Below are 27,696 nucleotides of genomic sequence, written 5' to 3'. Positions count from 1 at the left end.
TTATTCTTATCCATCATATATTTATATTCTAGTTGACTTAAAAGCAAGTCAGCTATAAATGGGCTGGCATTCCCCCCCCCATGGGAATTCCCAAAATTTGCTTGTACAAATCACCCCCAAATCTTATATAAGTATTGTATAAAACAAATTCCAATAACTCAAAAATCATATCCAAGCTGTAACATCTCAAGTTAACTGTAGTATTAAAGCAGTTTGTCCATATGGCTTTTTTATTATAACTGTCTATTTTTAAGAACCTTTTACTAGATAAGAGGAAAGACTTCTTTATAACAGTTTTTAAATTATCAAACACTAAATTAAGTGATAAATTAGTATACATTGTCGCAAAATCGAAAGACTCAATTCTTATAGCTGAAACCATTGTTAAAGAATCTATCACCTGCAGTGAATTATTAACACTCCAATATGGATCAAAATTCGAAAATTTTTTAATACCAGAACAATAGGTTTTAAGTTTATTTACAATTTCCTTTAAAATTAAAGAGAGGTCAGTAGCAGCAATGCGGGTTGGACATTTAGCTGCTCCAGCAATAAACCGTGGTTTAGGGGGATTCTTATGAAATTTTACAGTCCAATATAGGAAAGGGAACTTTTTATCATGTCATTTATTTTAATATTAAAATTTTTAAAAAGTATTTCTTCAGTCTTTTCAATTAAATTCTCATCCTCTATATTTACCTTTTCATAAACATTAGTTGTGCATAACTCCCTTTTTAAGATATCACAGTACAGCTTCTGAAAAATTATGGCAAAATTATTATTAACTTTATCCACTGACACAATTACAAATTCATTCTTTAGATTAGCAATTGCTTGTTTAATCTTCGCATTATAAAATAATGATTTAGTGTTACTATTTTTTAAGTTAGAATATATCTTATTTCTTACTCTACTAATAATTAAATTCTTCCAACTTTGAAAACTCTCTTTATTTTTATTCTCTTTCTTACACCACTTATCAATAAATAAATCAAAATCATTTTCCAAGCCATCAAGAACACTCGATGGTTTCAGATGATGAGAAAGACGGAAATTAGCCCTTTTATTCATTATAATTTGAAGATCATCTTGCTTTATTATTGACAAGTCCCCTGTTATAACATGTTTGTAAGTAGGATTTACAAATGGGCCAAGTTGCTTACAATTACAAACCGGTTATTTTATTCAAAATAGTCCAGATATTATGTGACAAGGCCTTTAAGGTTAAGACAAGCCCCTGAACCTGGGAGTAGGGGTTTACCCTTTTAAGAGAGCAAAAGCAATGAAGAGTAACTATTACCCTCCCTAACAACACCTGTTTCACCAAACAAAGTTGACTGTAATCATGGAATAACGATTTTGCTCAAAATAGTGCAAAGAACATACAACATTCCCTCTTGGGTTGATACAACCCTATGTGCCCTGAGGATGGGGCTATAAGTCATACCCTGTGAGGATATAATTTTTTTTTTTATTGAGATTAATGTCAGATGTGGGTCATTTAATTTGAAAGTAGAAGTTATAGTGCCCTTTCTAAGAGTTAAAAGTGATTTGAGGGCAGCCAGCCATTCCCCCACGTCCATAATTACCCAAAAACATCCAATCAAAATCTGGAGATATCACTTTTTATTCATCGTTGCTAGAGGGTCTGAAAACTATGTCCTTGTGGAAGAAACCCTGCCCCCATAGCCCCCAGGGCAAGGGTTAAAAGTTAAGCCCCGGAAGGATGTAGCTTGTTTTATAGAATGGGCGGTATTATAAACTCCAGATGGAGCTTATTGGACTGGTATGCAAAAGTTCAATCAGGGGTAATCAGAGGCTCATTTGATTCGAAATTGAAAGGGCTAGTGCCCTCTTAAGAGTTAAAAGTGATTTGAGAGCAACCAGCCCCCCTCCCCAATTACATTTCTTTTCACCAAATGCAATCTGAATGAAAACCCCCAGGAGATATTGAACAAGGGCTTTAAGGCTTTAAATTTCCCCACCTCCCTCTCCCGGACTGTACTGTAACTATAAGCTTTTAGGGAATGTGTAGTCGTATAAAATTCAAATTAGGTCTCATTTGATTAAAAGCTTGAAGTTAGAGTGCTGTTTTTAAGAGTCAAAGTGATATGAGAGCAAGCAACTCTCTTCCCGCCCATCATTTCTAAAAAAACATACAAACAAAGTTTTGTGACACTAATTTGTCAGCATTGCCGAAAGGCTCAGTAATTATGATTTTGGGGATATCAACCCACCCTACCCCCACTCTCCCTGAAGTCTCTGGATATGGGCTGAGATCTAGGCAACTTGTTCATTGTTTACCTATAGTATGTGTTATCAAGAAAATGTGTGCATGTTTGACTTCTACTTTCCCAAAATACGAAGGGAATTAAGATGAGTCTTTCAAGGAATGTTGAGGGGAGTGTTGAACTAGATCAAAACATGATATGAGTATGAGGGTTGTCAAAAGGGTTTAACTCAGGAATGACTGGGTATATTTGGAACTTTTAAGAAATGATAAGGGAGGTGATCAATAAAACAAAATGGCAATATTTGCCAGCCACTACTAATACAGCTACAGCTGTTTCTACTGCTACCACAATTACTTTTACTGCTACTAATACTATCACTAAAACTACTACTTTTTCAGCTAGTACCGTTAAGGTTGAGGATATTAAAATAAAACATCTGAGGAGAGGTTGAGGGGAGGGTAGAACTAAATCAAAACATATTATGTGTACGGAGATTGCTGATACAGGTTTATAAGCAATATTTTGGGAATGGCTTATCAATAATTTTTTGCTATTTTTGGGAATGGCATCAATAGGAAAATTCAGAGGTATCATGAGTGGGATTTCCAGGTTACCGAAAGGCGAAATGTGCCTGCTACAAGTGCTACTAATACTGCTGCTACTGCTACTGTTAGCACCAAACAAAATACACTATTACTCCTACTGCGGTTCTTACTACTACCACCACAACTATGATACAAGTACAACTTAGGCCACACGTATGAAGGTGAAAATTTGACAAAATCTGGAGAAGGAATTTAAAATAAATAAGGAAACTTATGCTTTGACAAACTTATTGTCAAAAGGGTGTATCTCAAGAATGGATTTGAGTATTAAGTCGGAACTTTCAGAGAATTCTCAAATGGGAAGATGAATTGACGAAAAGGTAATATATACATGTAATAATACCCCTTACTTAGTTAAGAATATAAATTAGAACCCAAAATTTTTATTCTCAATCCCAAAAGCTGAAAAACTGGTGAAATATTCCAAGTATTAACAAATAGTAGAACTTTGGCAATCAAAACAAACGGAAATTAATTAAATAAAGGCTTTCCAAATAAGAAGTTTTTCAGAGAAAACCAAAGAGCTAATTAAAGTTTCAAAAAAGTATGGTAATTCAAAGTTAAAAGATCAGAAGTTACTGCTAAAGAACGAATGAAACAAAAAGCAAGTAAAAATTAAAATAAACAATCTCATCAAACACAAATTGAATGAAAATTAATGCTCAAAGTAAACTTAAAACAAACAGAAATTACTGCAAAGAAGTATTTGAGTACTGCCCTCACCCTCTAATCACAATCCTTCAAAAGTCTATTGTGTCATTTTTGCTTTACTGAGAACAAAATATATTTTTAAATCTTTCTATAATTATAATATTGAAGGAAATTTCATACTATGTTGAATCTTAATTTGGCAAGACTTATAATTCAATTAACAATGTTTTATAGTATTTTTAAATTTTATCTTCATTAGTTCTTTCCTGGTGTCTTGTTTTTCATAGTGATTTTTTTTATTCAGTGTTTTGAAAGATTAAAGTGCTCTGTTCAAATAGATATAGTTTTCAATTAAATGCAACATACTTTAAAAGCTTTACCCTTAAGAGGAGAGTAGCCAAACTCCTGATTTTAGTAATTTTTATTTGTTTTAAGTTTGACTTGAGCATTCATTTCAATTTCTATTTGTTTTTGCATTTGTTTCTTTGTCATGTCTGTTATCTTGCTGTTTGATGTAACAATTTATTTTAACTTAAGTTTGAATCGTCATAGGACTTATTTCTAATTGTCTTGAGTTTTATTACGGTTCTTTCCTGTTTTCTTTACTGTTCTCTGAAATGTTTATTTTTTGGGAAGTTTTCTTTTTAGGAATTATACTCAAGTCAAGTCAATGTGGCAAAACCAAATCCTTCAAATTATATTTCTCATCCCACCAGTATCTGAGCCACGCCATGAAAAACCCTCCTAAAATTGAAATGGAGCGGTACCCCATCGAGGAATTTATCTTTCTCCCAAAGCGCTGTTTTAACTGCCAGAATTTTGGTCATATTTCTGCTAATTGCTCTAGCCAGCAAATTTGCTCTCGATGCGGAGAAGGAGGTCATGGCTCTAGCCCCGACTAGCTCTGTGGAAACCCTATAGCATGTGCCCTCTGCAAATCAAAACGCCCAACTTGCCATTCCTTCAAGTGCCCCACAATAATAAAAATCGTCAGTGAGCTGAAGCGGCCCAATGTCTAATAGCCAAGCCTGCGTCAAAATTACGTCATTGAACATGAACGGAGGAGTCCCCAACAAACTCACCATAATTCAAAAGTATTCTGCAGACTGTGACATTATGTTTATACAAGAGCATATGCTCTCTCCTCTCAATATTTCTCTCCTAAAGTTCTCGCACGAACTTACTTTTTACTTCGAGCCGGCGAAAATTCGGTCTTTTGGACGCCCCTCCGGTGGCTTGGCAATTATTTGCAAACCGTATATTGAAAGTAAGGAGTTATTTACGCATGATCACTTCTTGGCTATATCTTCCGGCAATATCGCATTCTTCAATGTATATCTTCCTACAAACTACCATGATGACAAATCGGAGCGAAAGTTTATGAACACAGTTCACGAACTAGCGAAGTGCCTGAAGTCTGTGACCCAGAGAGATTTGCATTGTGTAGTCATGGGGGACTTCAACTGCAACCTTCTTGACAGCACGTGTGCCCGTAGTCAGCTTCTAAACGGCATCTTTGATGACAAACTTATCATCCTCTCAAAAGACAGTGATTATTCCTTCGTTCATAATTCAGGGTCCGTTTCAAACATTGACCATACGGCCTGCTCTAAGAATATTAACGGAAGTGTAACTGTTCTAAAAGACGCTGTCTTCGCTGATCACTTACCCCTGCTAGCATCTCTAAGCATAAAACCAGCTCTGCGTCAACCCAAGAACGACAAGTGGAAAGTAGTAAGCGAATGGGATAAAATTAATACTACTTTATATCATCAGGTGCTGAACTAACTTCTTGTAAAGATACGAATCCCCTTTCATTTACTCCAAGTGAATTCGAATTTTGATCCCGCAGATGCAAGAGTACTCATCAATATATTTTGTGCCGAGATTACTCACTCGCTTCTCGTAGCTGAAAAAAAGCAGTTCCTACCAGAAAGGTTGAAATGAAAACAGAAATTCACAAATTCTCGCAAAATCCGGCCCTAGTTAAGTGTTGCAACGATGCTAAGTTTTGGTTTAGAATCTGGCAAGATTGTGATAGGCCCAAATCTGGTCCTGTTAACTCTATCCGCTTATGGACTAAACGAAAATTTGACAAGCAGCTGAAAGCTCATCGCACCAAATTAAAAGAAGAGTATTCCTCCAGAATCGTAAGTGACCCAAAACTAATCTGGAAAGCCCGGTTGAGCAAACCGGTCACCGGAAAACCCCATGATTCGATTAGCGAAAAGGATTGGGAATCGTATTTTTCCAACGAATTCAGTGCCCCCGACCCAAATACGTCCAATCCCTTCGTAAACCGGGAAGAATCGGTATTATCCAGCCAGTGTGTCCCTGATTTTGTCGTTACTTACGGAAGCGTACATGAAGCTATTTTAAAGCTGAAGAAGAAACATTCCCGAGGTGTGGACGAACTATGCGCGCTAAATCTGCTACACGGTACTACTATGCTTATTGAATATCTGACGCTGCTATTCCAGATTATTTTAACCACTGGTATAGTGCCTGACTCTTTTTGTTTCGGTTTGCTCTCACCCATCCTTAAAAAAAGGAAACCAACAAACCAATGCTCTTCTTACAGGCCAATCACTGTTGCTCCAGTGCTCTGTAAAGTTCTTGAGAGCTTAGTCTCAAAAGAAGTTCAATATTCGTGCCGATTGCCTGACCACCAGTTCGGTTTCCGACCGGGTCTGGGTTGTGCTCACGCTCTTTTCAGTCTTGCCGCTATTCTACCAGATTCTCACGAATCCGGTGATCCTATAGTGATTGGTGCTTTTGATGTGAGTAGAGCGTTTGATTTTTCGATTCACGCTCAGGCCCTTTTAGCCATTTACCAGCAAGGTGTAAACCTCCGTGTCACTAGGGTACTGTACGATATGTATTGCCGTTTAAAAGCGCATATAAAAATAGGTAACCACATCACATCAGTGGTTGTTCTAGTAAAGAAAGGTGTCCGCCAGGGTTCATTATTATCCCCAAGTTTGTACAATAACAGTGTTTTAAATGTCCAGGCATGTGTAAATGTTTCGTGTATCTCCAAGAATATAAAGTGTCGCTACTTACATACGCGGACGATCTGTTAAATCTAAGTCGGTCTATTAGGGGTCTGCAATTGAATTTCCCGATCCTGCGTGATGAATACCGAAAAATCGGCCTGGCCTTCAATACTTCTAAATCTGCAGTTCTTTTTTTCAACGATAGTCCTTCTCAGCCTGAACACCTTCTACTGGGTAGTGAGTCAATCACCGTTTTATCTCATGTCGTGTATCTGGATTTACCCATAGGCCGTAACCTTAATGAAACTCGTCTACTGCTCGTCAAACACGTCGAGAAAAAACTCCGCACCGCGTATGGGTCTACCGTCGCCAGCAGACTCCCCTTATGCCAAAAGTATCTCGCCAATATGTATAACGCTGTCGCACTGCCGCATATTTTATATATCGCGCCATTTTGGAATTTATTAACTGGCACCCATAAAACGCAAGCTCCGGTCCCTTTATTTTAGGTTCGCGAAGTTCCTGCTGCGATGCCCCTTGTGGACGAGATATACATATATGACTGATAAACATAGAATTGCAGACCCCAGTATCGCGGTAAACCGGTTGATTTCTAATTTCCAGGCAAAATGGAACCACCCCTGGCTTAAACATTTCTACAGTTCTTGATTATGTATTTTTCCACGTTGTGTCTTATATTTCTCTCCGTTTTTCTTCTCGATTTTTCTTTTCTTTTATTTGTTTTTTTTTTCATTGTACTCCGTTTTGTTCCATGTGAAAAATACGGGTAATAAATATTTTACTTACTTACTTACTTACTATAGTTTAGGTCCTAAATAGTAGTAGTTAGGTGTACTGAATTCAGAGACAAGTTTTTTTTTTTTTTAGCACCAAAAGCTGCTGCATTAAAGAATTTAAGATTGAAATTAGATTTAAACCCAAAAATAGGATCTTATCTCATTTTTTTAAACACCCAAATCTATTCCTCCATTTAATACACCGACTTGTCACAAATTTATAGAGGTTGGGACAGGTGAAATAGGTTTTTATATAACATTTTACAGCTCAAAGCATGGCACTGGAAGCATTTTCTACCTCATACCCTCACTCCTTCCTTGCCTGTAAGCTTGGAAAGATTCTAGTAACGGCTTCTAACTTAAAAAAAACTAGTGTTTAACTGTGAATATTGGTTGAATCCTGGGAACAAGGAGCAAAGTCCAAGAGAAAAAGCCTGTAAGCTAGTGGTTTCAATTCAACGAAATAAGGGGATTGAGGGATTTTTTTTTTATTTTCTTTAAAGTAATTATAAAAAAATTCAAAGGAAATACCAAAACAGAAGTATTCTTGAAAATTAAGAGGGGGCAAAAATGAGGGAGGCCAATGCCCTCATCCCTCAGCTGACGCCATTGCGCTAGGTCGAGTTTTTTTCAATCAAGACATTTTTTCTTATTGACTTGTCATTGCAAAATCTTTAAAGCCTTGCAAATAGGGCAGGGGCAAAAGCTAAAATACAAAAATTATCGAATCCTAATAGTTTTCTCCATATAGTTTTCTCCATACTATTACGAATTTTATATTCAAGTTTAAGTTTATTTGTGTTTGCCATATTTGTGAGAATCATAATTGCAAAAGAAGAAAAAAGAATCCAATTTTGCAATCTATGTTAGCCTATATAAATTTGTTATTGTGACCACATTGCTAGGCTCAAGCCCAAAATCCGTTTCTCAATGAATCCATGTACTCTATGCCTTGCATTTCTGATAATTTTAATACAGTCGATTTTACTCAGTATCCACCATGCACAACAGAATAAACATTATATCACAATTTTCACCTAAAAAAGATAAAAAGTACCTACTTTTCCTCCTAAAAGTTGATAGTGAAGTTACCCAGTTGCGAAAATTTAAGAAAATGTAGAGGAATAGGCATATACATTTTTTTAAATCTAGCGGGGCCTTTTTCAATTTTCTCAGCAAAAATGAAAATATCTTCAAAACCTTGACTAATAACATAAACAAAAAATGGCAAACATATAAAAATTCTTCTGTGAAATGAATTCTGTGAAATGGAGCTGCTGTATGAAACCTTGCAAGACCTATTACATGTTTCCAAAATGAAAAATTATTTTCAATAATGTTGCCAAATTGGGGGTCAGTACCATTTCTGTTTCTGACTAAAACAAAAATGGTAAAATATAGCAATAAAAAAAAAAAAACATCAAAAAATGCAAATACCGTTTCTGTTTTCACTGAGAACAGAAATGATTTGTTTTACTTGAAAGTGGCTGTTTTAACAGATATTTTTTTTTTTAGGCTAATGTAGGTAAAGTGAACATTTATTAATATAGATTAATAGAAACCAAATATATAAAGAGACCAAATAAATATTCATGACCAGTTCTTTCGTGCAAGGTACCCCGCAATACTAAATGCATTCTTACTGGGCTCTGAAGTTGCATACACTGTGTGATGCATGCATTTAGCTGATCTTAACTCCGGGTAAATGTAGAAGTAGTTTGCCCAAAGTTCAGCAAATCAGAATTTGTTTCTGATCTTTGTCTCTCAATGAAGAAAAACAGTGAACTTGTATGCCCTGATAATATTTGCTGCTATGTGGGCAGTGCTTATATTGTTAGTATTTCAACTTGAAGGGTTAATCTAAAGCACAGTTATGTCAAAATAGTAAGCTAACAAGATGACTTCTTTATCTGGATTTGGTGATACATTTTGGTTATGAAAATCTAGACAGATATTCAGATCGTCAGTCCGTCTCCTCATGTCTCCTTTAGTTCATTTCCAAGCTGTGAAGTACTGAAGAACTCACTAAAATTCAACTGAACTCTTCACCTATATATTACGAAGAGAGAAACCACCAATGCAACAGCATAAACACATTGAGAATATATATATATATATATATATATATATATATATATATATATATATATATATATATATATATATATATATATATATATATATATATATATATATATATATATATATATATATATATATATATATATATATATATATATAATAAAGTAGTGATAAAGTAATTAGGCTTACTTTATCTTTGGGGAAAATTTCTTTCTCTTATTGAAGTAAATTAAATATGTTAATCTGACATTCAATCTATGGGATTCAAGCTGTGTGCAACAACCAATAGTAATAGATAATAGCCAAATATTATAACATGATAATGAATTTCCTACAACAATGATTTAATCCCATGGAAAAAGGTTCTTTAAATAAAAGGGTCATATGAAGGTTTGCTTATCTTACGCTTCCAAGAATCTAATTCTACCCAGTCTCTACCCAGTTGAAAGCATGCATAAGGCACATTTTCGTTGAGGAGGGGAATTCGAAAGACTGGCAATTCACTTGACAATTTTGGGAAGTATACCGAAAATCGCTAAAATAATGATATTTTTTAAGGGTTGGAGGTGCGTTTGAAAGTCCTTAACACTGTTCTTCCACCCAAGAATATATCCAGAATTTTGTTGGTGGGAATTTCTTTTTTTGGGGGGGGGGACTAAAAAGAACTATAAAAACAGATCAACAAAATTGCTAACATCTAAGATCATAGCATCATTTAACATTAATAAAAGCTAACAAGATAACTTCTTTATCTTGATTATTTGATGCATTTTAGTTAGTCTCTGTCTTGGCAGAGGCAATGTCAATTAGGAAATATGCAAATTTCAGTTGGATTTTAATGAGTTCTTCCTTACTTCGCAGCTCGGAAATAAACTACTGGAAACATGCGGAGATGGACTGACGATCTGAATCTCTGTCTATATTGCTCATTTATTGGTAAATTACAGGGTCCAACAAGCCAGCTCTTATGACGAGTAGTATACCAAACATGGGACTGGCTGAAAAATATCTCCTTAGCTGAACAGCTGGTAATTCAACCTGCCCATTCACTAACTCAGCCATAGCACTGGTATCCAGAGTCTGACAAAACAACTCAATTCCTTTAATCATCAGCACAACTGTGCTTGCCGAAATATATCTATGCCCAGTAGTAATCGCTACTGCCTGTTTGAGAATGGACGAAGGACCTCAATGACAGCTTCCACAATGAACCATTTATGACTTGAAAGATTGAGCTCTCTGATTTTAGTGTCACAAAGGTTTTGTTAGTAGAAGTTGGGCAGTGGCTCTCTCCGGGCAAAATATATTTTTTTCATGGTAAAACTGCTGTTCCATTGAGAAGTCATGACCCTTGTGATAGAGGGACTGAAATTATGTGTTTTGCAGACAGCTTCATCAAAGTTATGGGATTTAAAAGATGCTTTCAGGATTCTAACCAGCTTTTGTATTTTTTCAGTACTGCTCCCAGCATCAATGCTTCTCTAGAGAATAATACTTTCTCGATAATTTTATTTCAATTCTCCTTTAACGTAATTAAACATTTTTATCTTCTTCATTTTATTTTTCAGTCACATTGTCAGCCACATATGCTTGATGGCAGGAGTGGGGTATTAAATGACAAATCTCGCAAGAAAATTTTGCTCAAGGTGATTATATTGGGTGACTCCGGAGTTGGTAAAACATCTCTTATGAACCAATACGTCCTCAAAAAATTTTCAAATGAATACAAGGCAACAATTGGTACAGGTATTGCTCCAAAAGAGGTCATGGTGGATGATAATCTGGTAACCCTTCAGGTAAGTTGCCTTGTTAAATACCCTGGCTGCTGAAAACGTTGATATCCACAGTCCTAAAAAATGATCAGCCCATTACAAACACCCCATATCATTTTATTTATAATATCCGAGTTGTGGATCTTAGTGCAGATAGTTTTAGGCATATACCCCCCATTGAGAATATCCCATTCCCAGGAAAATACTTCTAGGAAAATCGATCCCCACTGAAAGGAAATTATTACAAAAAATTTATCCCAACTGAAAATTCCCCCAGACAATCCCCCTCCCCCTGCTGGAGACCCCCCTCGAAAAATATCCGTAAGGTTTCCAATAAATAATTCTATCTATAAGCAACAGACAAATTTTAAAGCTAAAAAAGATACTAAAACTTTTACAGTGGGGTTCTCTGAACGTTTTGTAGTTAGGGAGGTAGGGAGATACCTCAAAGAGTGCAGTTTAATGCCAAAACATCCCAGCTCTCAATGAGCCATCAGATAAACACATAATTAGTTATAAGAGAGAGACGAGGAGTGGTTTGAGATAGAAATTGGTATATAATCTTCAGGGCCGTAACCTGAATTTTTGTTTGAAAGGGGGGGGGTAATAAAAGAAATTTTGAAAATGCATCAAAAGTGTGAAATTGATATCTACTCCTGTATGATTTCCGGGAATATTTTGGTGTACGCTACTATTATGAAAGTAAAGCTTAACATTAAACCCAAAAATGAGCAAAATTTATTCTGCATAGGAAAGGGACTGCTTAAAGAATTGAAGAGTTTCTGCTGCTAAAAAATAACCATTTGAAGCAATACACTATTCAAGATTTTTTATGGGGAGGGGGTACGAAAAGAAACTTTACAAAACACATTACAAATTTGCATATACGCATTTTTGTTGCTGTTTTACGAGTCGGACAAAAATTTCGGGGGAGAAATTAACCCGATAACCCCCCTGTCCCTGGATTTGGCCTTGAATGGAAGTGACAATTGATGAAAAGATGCTAGCCTATCAGGTAAAACGTCTTGTATCAGGCTATGCGGAGCATACCAAGCAATTAGTATCGTAATTGTAGTTACTATACTGCGAAAAAATTTAAATTCCTAAAAATAAATGCTAGAAATCATTATGTCTTCAGAAGGCTAGAAGCACAAAAACAGTTTGAAATGAAAATCAATATGCCATCAAATTTACTCTAAGATGAAGAATGAAATACAGCAAGGAGCGGAAAAGGGACAAAAATATAAGAAAAATTGACAAGTTTTGAATATACAACTCTCTATATCCTCCTCGCATCAGTCTCTTTGATAATGGTAGTGATGTGGTAAGGATTGAGGTTCTTGAGAAAAATCTGGTAGACTGTATGTTAGCCATCATTTTGAAGAAAAAAAAAATAATAATAATAAAACGCTAGCAGGTAAAATTTAAAATTTTTAAGTTCAATTCTTCAGTTAAGCAATATTTCTACCTTTCCTTTGCTTATAAGCCTTTTTCTAATAATGTTTATTAAGCTATGTTTTTTATGTCGATTTTCTTTCTTTTTTCAGATATGGGACACGGCTGGACAGGAGAGATTTCGATCCCTTGGTGTTGCGTTTTACAGAGCAGCTGATTGTTGCGTTTTAGTATTTGATGTTACGTCTGCCAGTAGTTTCAAATCTCTAGACTCGTGGAGAGACGAGTTTCTCATGCAAATTTCTCCCAGAGATCCTGACAATTTCCCGTTTGTGGTTCTTGGGAACAAGGTAAGGTAGTTTTAAAGTTTGGTTTGAACATGCTCATTTTTTTTCACTATTTGCAAGGAGAATATATTCTTTCGAAAAATTAGACATTGCATAAATTTTCCCCGATCATAATTTATAAATACTAATTCAAAGAGCTATTTGGGTCCTGGACCCTACCTTGTGGAAAAATAAGACATATCAGGTCCACACTTGCAAAAAATGGATTTTCTTACAGTTGAAGGTGGGGAAGTAAAAACCTCAATACAAAATTTTCGAAAACGACGATTTCAATGGTGAACTTTTCACTTCAATTTGATATCATTTTAAGAGGCATCGGGTAACTTAAAAAACAATTTAAATGGCTGATTCCCTAAGAAGTTATCAGAGCTCAATGTAAAATATAAAAGAGAATTCTGGCCTTTTAGAATCGTGTATTTGACTATAGAAGTAAAAATACTTAATGATAAAAATTACAAAATAAAATGAGTTAGTATTTTAGTGTTCAAAAATGTTGAAACATAAACAAAGAAAGTGAAGGACGTCTGTTAAAGGTTTTGTTCCTCTTATCGTAGAAAAATTTAGTGCTTAGGAATATTAAAAATCCGAGTGACTGATATAACAGAATGAAATAATAAATTAAAAAAAAAATGATAAATGAAAATATAAATTTAAAAGTAGAAAGCAGAAAGTAATCGATTATTAGTAGAAAAAATCTAGCCATCATATCTTTGCCATTTTTAGTCATTCTCGTCAGGCTAGCGTGACTGTTAAAAGAACACTGGCATACAGTTTACTAAGCTTCTTATCTAACTTAGGAAAAAGGTTGTGTTTGAAAGCTTTTACTACCTAAGAAATCATTTTTCCATTGTTTTGGAAATTATCATTAAGTGATAAATTATAAAGATTTCTTGGAAATTTGTAACGTTTATGGAACAGCACCTACTCAGGATTTTTTTTGTGAGGGGAAACGGAATGATGAGATGAGGGATGTGGGGTGAATAAGGGGATGAGGGGCTACAACTCAGAAAAATAGAATATTCCATAGGAAAATCTTCGGAAACTTCTTATGGAAGCAATTATATGCTTAATTGTAAGGGAAACTATAAAAAAATCAAGATTTTAAGGATTATGTGGACCCTGTTCTGGTAAAATTAAACATTATGTCTTATCTTCCTAACAAAATAAAAACGTGGGATGTATGTTCTCTATTTTAAATAGTAGTTATGTATAGCCAAGCAGAGAGCTTTATAATTCAGGCTTTTTAAATTTCTTACACCTTCCTCCCCTCTCTTCCTTGGAAGAAGCTGTCAAGGAATATGCGTTTTGATGGTATGGTTCTTGCTTTATTTTTTTTGGAGAGGGCAACTGTATGGACGGCTGGGCATTACTGGTTTTCTTTGTCCGATTTGTATCTCCAAATGTCAGTTAATTTTAACATACAACATTCTATTTATGAAACCTCCCCCATGGACAAGTCTTGCTTTTTAGGGAAGTAACAACATTTTTTTTTTGTTTACATATTTTGTCAATAAATCCCTCTCTCTCTCTCTTTGAAAAAATTGAAATCTGTTCCTTCCTAATATTTCTTATGTATTGTTTCATTTTAGGTTGATGTAGAAAATCGAGCTGTTTCCACGAATAGAGCTCAGCAATGGTGTCAGGAAAAAAACAATATCCCTTTCTTTGAGACTAGTGCGAAGGAAGCTATTAACGTTGAACAAGCTTTTCAGGTAGTAATTGGCTCTAACACTTTCGTCACATCCAAGTATCTGCATGTGTTAATTACACTAGTAGCTAATTATTCTCTTAAAGTTATATTAATTATGCTAGTTATTTGTAAGTTTAAAAAAAGATTGACGTTATTTCAACCCAACATATTTTCAGTGTCGTCAATAGCTATGAGAATAGGACAGTTTAAATTCCAAAAATTTGCTTGTGAGGTTAACATTATCCATCCAGCCCTTATGGTAAAGGCACTTATTTTCCCCAATGATCTGATTTAAACACTGACTTTATAAATGTAATTTATATATATATAATAGTAGACACAATATAAATATAATATATTTATATATATATAAATATATATATATATATATATATATATATATATATATATATATATATATATATATATATATATATATATATATATATATATATATATATATATATATATATATATATATATGTATATATATATATATATATATATATATATATATATCTATATATATAAAAATAAGTTGTCTGTCTGTCTGTGGATGGATCAGGTGACGTCACCTGAAAAAACTGGATCAGGTGACGTCAAAACTGAAAAAACTAAAAAAAGGCAAAAACTACAAAAAAACTAAAAGCTAATAAAAAAAATAAAAAAGCTAAAAAACTAAAAAAACTAAAAAAAGGCAAAAACTACAAAAAAAACTAAAAACTAATAAAAAAGCTAAAAAACTAAAAAAACTAAAAAAAAGGCAAAACTACAAAAAAAACTAAAAACTAATAAAAAAATAAAAAAGCTAAAAAACTAAAAAAACTTAAAAAACTAAAAAAAAGGTAAAAAACTAAAAAAACTAACTACAAAAAAAACTAAAAACTAATAAAAAAAATAAAAAAGCTAAAAAACTAAAAAAACTAAAAAAAGGCAAAAACTACAAAAAAAAACTAAAAACTAATAAAAAAGCTAAAAAACTAAAAAAACTAAAAAATCATCTAAAAAACTAAAAAAAACTAAAAAAGGTAAAAACTAAAAGAACTAAAAAAGAAAAAAATAAATGACGACACTCAAAGAGAAAGCGACCAGGACAAAAGGAATGTTCGATTAGCAATCAACAAAGCACCGGGACACGGAGTATAAATGACGACCAGGACATAAGTAAAAAAAAAAACTAACAAAACTAAAAAGAAGGTAAAAACTACAAAAAAACTAAAAAGAAAAAAAAACTAAAAACTAATAAAAAAACTAATAAAAAGCACCGGGACACGGAGTATAAATGACGACCAGGACATAAGTAAAAAAAAAAACTAACAAAACTAAAAAGAAGGTAAAAACTACAAAAAAACTAAAAAGAAAAAAAAACTAAAAACTAATAAAAAAACTAAAAAATCTAAAAATCTAAATAAACTAAAAAAGAAAAAAAAAGGAAAAAAATAAAGGAGAAAAACAAAACTAAAAAACGAATGTATATACAGACCGGGACACCGGGATACAAATGACGACCGGGACACAGGGAATATAAATGACGACCGGGACACAGGGACACAACTACAACGGGGACACCGGGGGAAACAGGGGGATATAAATGACGACCGGGACACCGGGACAGGGAATGGTCGATTAGCAATCACCATCAACAAAGCTCAAGGGCAATCATTAGAATCATGAGGTATAGATCTGAATACAGATTGTTTTCCCATGGACCATTATATGTTGCATGTTCAAGAGTCGGTAAACCTGACAATCTATTTGGATCAGGTGACGTCACCTGAAAAAACTGGATCAGGTGACGTCAAAACTGAAAAAACTAAAAAAAGGCAAAAACTACAAAAAAAACTAAAAACTAATAAAAAAAATAAAAAAGCTAAAAAACTAAAAAAAACTAAAAAAAGGCAAAAACTACAAAAAAACTAAAAACTAATAAAAAAGCTAAAAAACTAAAAGAACTAAAAAAAAGGCAAAAACTAAAAAAAAAACTAAAAACTAATAAAAAAAATAAAAAAGCTAAAAAAAAAATTTTCCTCTAAAAAACTAAAAAAAACTAAAAAAGGTAAAAACTAAAAGAACTAAAAAAGAAAAAAATAAATGACGACACTCAAAGAGAAAGCGACCAGGACAAAAGGAATGTTCGATTAGCAATCAACAAAGCACCGGGACACAGGGAGTATAAATGACGACCAGGACATAAGTAAAAAAAAAAACTAACAAAACTAAAAAGAAGGTAAAAACTACAAAAAAACTAAAAAGAAAAAAAAACTAAAAACTAATAAAAAAACTAAAAAATCTAAAAATCTAAATAAACTAAAAAAGAAAAAAAAAAGGAAAAAAATAAAGGAGAAAAACAAAACTAAAAAACGAATGTATATACAGACCGGGACACCGGGATACAAATGACGACCGGGACACAGGGAATATAAATGACGACCGGGACACAGGGACACAACTACAACGGGGACACCGGGGGAAACAGGGGGATATAAATGACGACCGGGACACCGGGACAGGGAATGGTCGATTAGCAATCACCATCAACAAAGCTCAAGGGCAATCATTAGAATCATGAGGTATAGATCTGAATACAGATTGTTTTCCCATGGACCATTATATGTTGCATGTTCAAGAGTCGGTAAACCTGACAATCTATTTATATGCAAAGACAATGGGACAGCAAAGAATGTTGTATATTCGCAAGTTTTACGTAGTTAAAACCATATATATATATATATATATATATATATATATATATATATATATATATATATATATATATATATATATATATATATATATATATATATATATATATATATATATATATATATATCTATCTATATTCACAGGTGGGACATAGGGACACAACTACAATGGCGCGTAACTATTATGGCGCGTAACGACTTACGCGCGCGGGGGGGCTTGGGGGGGGCGCGAAGCGCCCCCACCAACTAGGTGTTGGGGTGGCGCGAAGCGCCACCCCAACAGCTAGTATATATATATATATATATATATATATATATATATATATATATATATATATATATATATATATATATATATATATATATATATATATATATATATATATATATATATATATATCTTGAGAAGAGAAATCATCAATGCAACAGCAAAAACACAAAAAAAAGAAAAAAAGGAGAGAGACAGAAGGAGAAAAGGAAGACTGTTTTCCTAAATTGGTGATTAATGTAGACCAGCACTTGAATGAGGCCTTAACCCTACTCATCCATACAATCACGTAGGTCAAACAGCATAGCCATACACAATCAACCATAAAGAATAAACCATGGACAGGCAGTCATGTCGTCAATAAGTATAAGTCGTCATTTACTAAACAATATATATATATATATATAAATATATATATATATATATATATATATATATATATATATATATATATATATATATATATATATATATATATATATATATATATATATATATATATATATATATATATATATTGTTTTTAACTACGTAAAACTTGCGAATATACAAAATTCTTCGCTGTCCCATTGTCTGTGCATATAAATAGATTGTCAGGTTTACCGACTCTTGAACATGCAGCATATAATCCCGACCTTCATTTATATTCCCTGTGTCCCGGTGTCCCGGTCGTCATTTGTGTCCCGATGTCCCGGTCTGTATATACATTCGTTTTTGAATTGGTCTTTTTTTTTAGTTTTTAGTTGTTTAACTTTTTTTTAGTTTTTTTTTAGTTATACCTCATGATTCTAATGATTGCCCTTGAGCTTTGTTGATGGTGATTGCTAATCGAACATTCCCAGTGTCCCCTTCGTCATTTATGTATCCCCCTGTGCCCTCCGGCCTCCCCGTTGTAGTTGTGTCCCTGTGTCCCGGTCGTCATTTATATTCCCTGTGTCCTGGTCGTCATTTATGTCCCGGTGTCCCAGTCTGTATATACATTCGTTTTTGAATTGGTATATGATTAAATGCTGATAGAGAAAGTAAGAAAAGAAAGCATGCCGAGGAACCACAAGAACAGCAAGAAAACAGGCTTGTGGCTAAAATAGAAAGTAAGAAAAGAAAGTGTGCCGAGGAATCACAAGAGCAACCTGAAAATTATCGCCTGGCATTCGGATACAGCATTCCCATGATTCCAACGGATCTGCCTTTTCAATTTAAAAGATTGCAATTCCCAATTCGATTAGCATTTGCAATCACCATTAAGAAAGCTCAAGGTCAATCATTAGAAAAATGTGGTATAGATCTTAATACTGATTGTTTTTCCCATGGACAATTGTACGTTGCATGTTCGAGGGTCGGTAAACCTGACGACCTATTTATATGCAGCGACAATTGGACAGCGAAGAATGTTGTATATTCGCAAGTTTTACGCAGTTAATTTGCATAGTATCTATCTATCTATCTATCTATATAAAAAAGAGTTGTGTGTATGCATGTTTGTTTGTTTGTAAAAAGAGCGTTTGTATATGACGTCATTATAAGTAAATAAGGCTTTGTATATGCACAGACAATGGGCAAGCCAAGAATGTTGTATTTTCGCAAGTTTTAAGTAGTTCAAAACACATATATCAATCTATCTATATTCATAGGTGGTACACAGGAACATAACTACAATGGCGCGTAACTGATACGGCGCGTAACGACTTATGCGCGTGAGGATATATATATATTACGAAGAGAGAAACAACCAATGCAACAGCACAAACACATTGAGACAAAAAAAAAAAAAAAAAAAAAAAAAAAAAAAAAAAAAAAAAAAAAAAAAGAGACAGAAGGAGAAAAGGAAGACTGTTTTCCTAAATTAGTGATTAATATAGACCAGCACTTGAACGAGGCCATAACCCTTCTCATCCATACAATAACATAGGTCAAACAGTATAGCCATACACAATCAACCATAAAGAATAATCCATGGACAGGCAGTCATGTCGTCAATCAAGTATATCATGTCGTCAGGCAGTCAAGTATAAGTCGTCATTTACCAAGCAATAAAAACAGTAAAGACAAATAATTCAGAGGTAACAACCCAACACAAGGGCTCATCAGGAGAATATACTTGCCTATAGGGTTTCGGCACTTTAAATTCTCTACCCAGTCAGGTGTTGTGCCTACCACAGAATATCCATGGCATCCCAGTGTCAGGTATCACCCCCAAAATACATGCCTATCAAAAAAAAAAAAAAAAAAAACAGCGAATGTAGAACAACCAAGTAACACCAAATCAAGCTTATCCTGTTAATATATTCCTTGGTATTTATTTAAAAGTTCATTATAATGAAAACTAAATTTTTTAAATTGCCAAGTTAATTTATTTGCAGAAAAACCTCTTAATATCAATTTTTGGCTTAAGATTTTACATCTATTTTTAAAATCAATATAATTACTACAAATCCTTGCATTACGAAGTAATTGTGAGAAAAACGCCGAATATGTGATATTTGAGTGTACATTACTTTCAGGGAATGGGAAACTAATCACTTCAAAATCAAAATCATCCGTTTTATTATACATTTTAAAACTTAATTTATTATAATCAGAAATATTAATATTTAAATCTAAGAAATGATCTTCAAGACCAGTGCCATGGCTAGGTTCAAGCGTAAGCTCTGATGAATATATATTTTTAGAAATATCAATGAAATCCTTACACTTTAAGACCAAATATCATCTAAATATCTTTTATTATTTGAAAAAACATGTTTTAAATTATTTGGATTATTCTTATCCATCATATATTTATATTCTAGTTGACTTAAAAACAAGTCAGCTATAAATGGGCTGGCATCCCCCCCCCATGGGAATTCCCACGATTTGCTTGTACAAATCACCACCAAATCTTATATAAGTATTATATAAAACAAATTCTAGTAACTCAAATATCAGATCCAAGCTGTAACATCTCAAGTCAACTGTAGTCTTAAAGCAATTTGTCCATATAGCTTTTTTATTATGAATGTCTATTTTTAAGAACCTTTTACTAGATAAGAGGAAAGATTTCTTGATAACCGTTTTTAAATTATCTAACACTACATTAAGTTATAAATTAGTATACATTGTCGCAAAATCGAAAGACTCAATTCTTTTAGCTGAAACCATTGTTAAAGAATCTATCACCTGCAGTGAATTATTAACACTCCAATATGGATTAAAATTCGAAAATTTTTTAATACCAGAACAATAGGTTTTAAGTTTATTTATAATTTCCTTTAAAATTAAAGAGAGGTCAGTAGCAGCAGTGCGGGTTGGACATTTAGCTGCTCCAGCAATAAACCGTGGTTTAGGGGGACTCTTATGAAATTTTACAGTCCAATATAGGAAAGGGAAGTTTTTATCATTGTCATTTACTTTAATATTATAATTTTTAAAAAGTATTTCCTCAGTCTTTTCAATTAGATTCTCATCCTCTAAATCTACCTTTTCGTAAACATTAGTTGTGCATAACTCCCTTTTTAATATATCACAATAGAGCTTCTGACAAATTATGGCAAAATTATTATTAGCTTTATCCACCGGCACAACTACAAATTCATTCTGTAGATTAGCAATTGCTTGTTTTATCTTAGCATTATAAAATAATGATTTAGTGTTACTATTTTTTAAATTAGAATATATTTTATTTCTTATTCTACTAATAATTAAATTCTTCCAACTTTAAAAACTCTCTTTATTTTTATTCTCTTTCTTGCACCACTTATCAATAAATAAATCAAAATCATTTTCCAAGCCATTAAGAACACTCGATGGTTTCAGATGATGAGAAAGACGGTAATTAGCCCCTTTATTCATTATAATTTGAAGATCATCTTGTTTTATTATTGATAAGTCCCCTGTTATAACATGCTTGTAAGTGGGATTTACAAATGGGCCAAGTTGCTTACAGTTACAAACTGGTTTCCAATTTATATCACTATCTAATCTTTTAAGTATTAAATTATAATTGAAAATCATTTACTAGGAAGGGCATGTTTCACATCCCGCTGATTTAAAATTTCTGGTAAATTAATATCTTCAATCTGCTTACAAGTAAAATTAATAGGTAAATATAATCTGCTGCCTTATTACCAATCTTATCAAACTTTTTATTTTTTGAAATAAATTTCGTTTTAGTTAGAATCCAAATTGTATCACATATTACTTTAAAATTATATTCAAGAGCTGTATTATTCTTAACAATCCAGAAAAGTTTGATTAAATTCCTCTTGGATAAATTATTTAGACATTTTATTACAGAAATCATACCCCTAGATTCAAGTAGTTGGCATAGATCTACAGACAGCATATGTAAATCTAATTCATTTTTTCTATTATTTTTCCTATGTCCTCTTGAACGTTTTTTACGTTTAGTAGGACAAGTAAAAGAAGGATGGTCCATAAAACCACCAATACATTTAACAACAACATGAGACATGTCACCATATTTTGCTACACGATCATTTAGCCCAAAAGGCTCAGCTGTACCAAGAGTATGGATCCAGAAATCCTCCTGTTTACGTAGTCTATTATTCTTCTCTTCTTTATTTAAATTTTCTAACTCTAAATTTTCTAAAATTGTGACAGTTATATCTGATATGGAACACGTACCATTATTACAATGTTGAACTAGATAGTTATTAGTTTTTTCTTTATTAACTGTTGTCTTGTGTCCAGAAAATCTTTTATATATATTATTAGTTGTTTCCCCAACATATTGTAGACAGCATTTATTACATTCTAATAGGTAAATTACATCAGTTGTTTTACAATTAACATTACCACGTAACTTGCATGCAAAATTTTTATTATACAATGTACTCTTAACAGATGTACGTGGGATAAAATAATCTTGGCAAAGAAAACAACGACTCTTACACTTACTAACTTTCAAAAAATCGTTCCGAGTTCCGAGGCTAATATTTGTATTGTGTTGCATTAAAAGTTATTAAAATAAATCCAAATCAAACCAACATCCAAATCAAAATCCAACAATCGAAGTCCAAAAAGCATGCCAAGGTCAATAGGTCAATATGTCAATAAATATCAAAACCAGGGTAAAGGTCTGTCGGGGAGAAAACTAAAATATTTGCTCCATCAACACTGGATCCAACCTGGAACAATATTACGAAGAGAGAAACAACCAATGCAACAGCACAAACACATTGAGACAAAAAAAAAAAAAAAAAAAAAAAAAAAAAAAAAAAAAAAAAAAAGGAGACAGAAGGAGAAAAGGAAGACTGTTTTCCTAAATTAGTGATTAATATAGACCAGCACTTGAACGAGGCCATAACCCTACTCATCCATACAATCACATAGGTCAAACAGCATAGCCATACACAATCAACCATAAAGTATAATCCATGGACAGGCAGTCATGTCGTCAATAAGTATAAGTCGTCATTTACCAAGCAATAAAAACAGTAAAGACAAATAATTCAGAGGTAACAACCCAACACAAGGGCTCATCAGGAGAATACACTTGCCTATAGGGTGTCGGCACTTTAAATTCTCTACCCAGTCAAGTGTTGTGCCTACCACAGAATATCCATGGCATCCCCGTGTCAGGTATCACCCCCAAAATACATACCTATGAAAAAAAAAACAGCGAATGTAGAACAACCAAGTAACACCAAATCAAGCTTATCCTGTTAATATATTCCTCTATTTAGCAGCAATAGGTAAACTAATTGATATAAATTATACCAGATCACAAATATGAACTCTTTGCAAAAAACCTGAATGAACTAAACAATTATAGAATTCAAAATTACCATGGGGCTATATATAAAAAAAAAATCCGCTAATAGAAACACAATTCAAAATAAATGGCACTGCATCAACATTTCCCGAACCTCCGAAATTAGCTGAAAATTTCTTTAAGTATTTCAAGATAATTCTTTTGGTATTTATTTAAAAGTTCATTATAATGAAAACTAAATTTTTTAAATTGCCAAGTTAATTTATTTGCAGAAAAACCTCTTAATATCAATTTTTGGCTTAAGATTTTACATCTAATTTTAAAATCAGTATAATTACTACAAATCCTTGCATAACGAAGTAATTGTGAGAAAAACGCCGAATATGTGATATTTGAGTGTATATTACTTTCAGGGAATGGGAAACTAATCACTTCAAAATCAAAATCATCCGTTTTATTATACATTTTAAAACTTAATTTATTATTATCAGAAATATTAATATTTAAATCTAAGAAATGATCTTCAAGACCAGTGACATGGCTAGGTTCAAGAGTAAGCTCTGATGGATATATATTTTTAGAAATATCAATGAAGTCCTTACAATTTAAGACCAAAATATCGTCTAAATATCTTTTATTATTTGACATATATATATATATATATATATATATATATTTATATATATATATATATATATATATATATATATATATATATATATATATATATATATATATATATATATATATATGCTAGTATATATATATATATATATATATATATATATATATATATATATATATATATATATATATATATATATATATATATATATATATATATATATATAGATAATATATAGATAATAGATATCTATATATATATAAAAATAAGTTGTTTGTTTGTGTGTGTGTGTTGACTGACGTCAAGTTTGTGTGTTGACTGACAACATTATAAGGATTGAGCATTATGCCGTCATGAAGTTGTTTGTCGACTCATGTCATGTTTGTCGACTGACGAAATTACAGACCGGGACACCAGGACACAAATGACGGCCAGGGACACAGGGAATGTTCGATTAGCAATCACCATCAACAAAGCTCAAGGGCAATCATTAGAATAATGAGACATAGATCTGAATACGGATTGTTTTTCCCATGGACAATTATATGTTGCATGTTCAATAGTCGGTAAACCTGACAAATCTATTTATATGCACAGATTTATATGCATATATATATATATATCTATCTATATTCACAGGAAGCACCACCCCAACATCTAGTATATACAAATATTGCAGACTAGTGAATATCTTCACTTGTCTTACCATATTACTGAAGTATATTCACATAGCTTATCAGTTAGTGTTTTGGAAGTGTAGATATTTGAAATTAAAGCAACAAGAATAAATTTTGGAGTGCACTCATGCGTAGGTACCCAAATTTATAACCCTTGAATGGGTATATCAGAAAAATCCTGGTTAAGGGTTCTTTTGGATCAATCTCCGATTGGAAACCCTTTGATTTGGTTAAGGGGAAGCCCACACTTATAAGTGCCAGAAATATAGTCAAACTCGTCTGACAATCCTTGCAGTGGTGAGGTGGAAATGGTATAAGTGTGAATACACTGTCCAAAAATATATGCAATAAAATAGTTAACTGAAATAAAATGAATAGCCATAAAAACTTTTGCTGTGTACATTTTAAACACTTACTGCACATTGGGCCATACATCTTGCTATGTACGTCTCTGTGTACGTTTTAAAACAAAATCGTTTTAAATGTAAGCTTCACATAATAATAATAGAGAAAAATTGCAAAAATGAAAGAAACAATATGGGTAAATAGTGGTGTTTTGTCATCCTTTTCGTAACAAATAATCTTTTTCAGGTATTTGTGGCTAAAATTTATAACCTTAAGGCGTGGTTTGATGTTGCTGCTACCAAACATCAACATTAAAATTTATGTATTGGTTTGCAGGATGCTTGAATGTATAAATAAAATTAAATTTAGAAAAATAAATCTACTTTTCATTTCCTCCATTTTGTTATAAAATATTTCGGATTAATACTGAAACCTTATTACTGTATAAATTTTTGAAAAATTGATAATCGTAAAATAAACAAAATTGTTGTAACTAGTAAAATTTTTATTTTTTGGCAAAACTGAAAAAAATAAACAAAAAGTGATTATGCTGAATATGGTGAGATAGTAGGGTAAAAACTCTGACGCAAGCAAAGCCAAATACTATCAAACTCCAGATTGTAGCAGGAAAGCTGGGACAAGTCAGGTTTTTAGTATAAAATAGTACTACTATGACTAGTAGTATTACGTGGTGACTGCAGTTGCTGTAATCTGGTTATTGTCATAATTAAAGTTGGATGTGGCATGATTACTATCGCAATGGGGAGTAGCCTTAAGCAAGTTTTCTATGCAATATTCCATTGCTACTAGTGGATTGTTTTCTGTGAGTGACAACTTTTACATCACTTTGACTTTTATTTACAATGTAAACAAAAATATACACATTTACAGACATAAATCACTACACTAGTGAAAAAATTTAATTTTGCTAACGTGTAGCGATTAACTACATAAAAATTTCTAAAGACATCCTGAATTAAAAATAATAATAAGAAACCTACTTAAATGCTCCTAGAAGCATCCTACATTAATTAAAAAAATTATGAAAAAGAAAAAAAGACAATCACCTTTTCTCAAATATCCCCAGGGTAAGAACCCTTATAAAAAAAAACTCCCTCCACCCCAACCCTTTCAACCTGCTCCTCCCTTCAGCCTTATATTCCACTCCAATCCCCCAATAAAAAAAATAAATTCTCCAACAAATACTCTTTTAATCTTTTTTTAACTGTGGGAGATGCTCAGCCTCCCCAACACTCACAAGAAGTGAATTACATACAGAAGGGCCAAGACACTTCAAAGTAAAACCAGATCTTACACTATTTTGAATATCCACATCTAAGTTATCATAAGGTCTGGTATCATGCTCAACTTCAATTTTTTCAACTTTAACTTTTTCTTTATTCAGCTGAAAAAAACACAAAAACAATATATGTTCCAACTGAGAGCAGAGCCTGCAATGCTGGGAGCGTGCAAAAACATGGAAAAACATCGATATCTTGTCATAATAATAATTACAAAATTTAACACGTGTAACAAGGATAGTAATAATAAAGGATAGTAAAGAGAAGTAACAAGGATAAGTAAATAAATAAATATCGGGCATGAGGGACATGGGAGGCAATCTTAAACACAAGGACATGAGAAACAAAACATACAAAGAAGACAATCAAAAAAAAAAAAATTTTCCATTTTCAATGGTGAATAATCTAAATTTTAACAAACATTCTTTAATATTAACTTTTTTTTAAGTTAGCTGAGATTTTTGGGATGGATCAAACAGAATTTTGTATTTCAGTTTATAGTTGTTTGCAATGAAGGGTATTTGGTACCTGATCGAAAACCTTGACCTTTCAGAACTTACAAAAAGAATTTGGTACATCCCAGACCTCCGACAATCCGAACGAGGAAGTAAAATTAACATTGATTTATCATAGTAATAATTTTTTGAATTTTGGATTTGAAAATGCCATATGCAAGCATCTAATACTCGTGTATCTTGTATCTGGTTCATGAACAGAACTTCTAAGACGGTACAACTCATTAAAAGTTTCCGGGACTAGATTATGCAAATAATTAAACACAAACATCGCCGGTTGATAGTCCCTTATCTGTCCAATATTGATGAGCCTTAGAGACTTAAAGCATGCACTGGTGTCTTTGACATTTTGTACGTATTTACCAGTTATTCTTGCTGCTTTATTTTGCTGAATTTAGGCACGCTTGTAACTAGCATAAAAATTGCTGCTCTAAACTAAACATTCGTATGATATATACGGGTAGATTATTGCAAAATACACGTGCGAAGAGTACATTCCGACAGAACATGCTTCAGTCTTCTGAGGATGCCAACTCTACGTGCAATTTTGGCGGAAATAATGTTGCTATGATGCTTCCACGATAGATTAAAATCAAGATGGAAGCTAAGGTACCGCAGGGATTTAACTTGTAAAACAGGGTTTTCACCTAATACAACTTTACTACTTACATCAACAGAATCACCCGCTTTACAGAATACCAGTAAAAAGGCTTTCTTTTTATTCAAGAGCAGCAGACTTAAACTTATAAAAACCACTATTCTTTTGAGAGCCTCATTAACTTTTTGTATTAAATCATCGGCAGATTTTACAAAACTATTATCACATGTCCTCCGCAAGAAAAGTAATACATGCATCCTGCAGATAAAAATGAATCCTGTCCTCGTAAACTAGATTAAGTAAAGGGCCCAGGACAGAACCCTGAGGTACACCAAACTTCACAGGAAAAACGATGAGATTCCATCCCTTAAACAACTTTAAGG

General features: G+C 32.8%; 1 protein-coding gene across 2 annotated transcripts in view; it reads left to right on the top strand.

The window, feature by feature from the left end:
• LOC136030144 (ras and EF-hand domain-containing protein homolog) overlaps positions 1-27,696 on the top strand; it is a 99,510-nt gene that overhangs the window by 67,210 nt on the left and 4,604 nt on the right. For both annotated transcript variants that reach the window (XM_065708843.1, XM_065708844.1), the window contains 3 exons: positions 10,934-11,161; positions 12,685-12,882; positions 14,469-14,591. In XM_065708843.1, the coding sequence (XP_065564915.1) occupies positions 10,934-11,161; positions 12,685-12,882; positions 14,469-14,591 (549 nt within the window). The remainder of the gene's footprint in view (positions 1-10,933; positions 11,162-12,684; positions 12,883-14,468; positions 14,592-27,696) is intronic.

The sequence above is a fragment of the Artemia franciscana genome, chromosome 8, assembly GCF_032884065.1.
Source record: "Artemia franciscana chromosome 8, ASM3288406v1, whole genome shotgun sequence".
Classification (NCBI taxonomy): domain Eukaryota; kingdom Metazoa; phylum Arthropoda; class Branchiopoda; order Anostraca; family Artemiidae; genus Artemia; species Artemia franciscana.
Note: the sequence above shows the minus strand (reverse complement) of the source record. Positions and strands in the feature narration are given on the sequence as shown.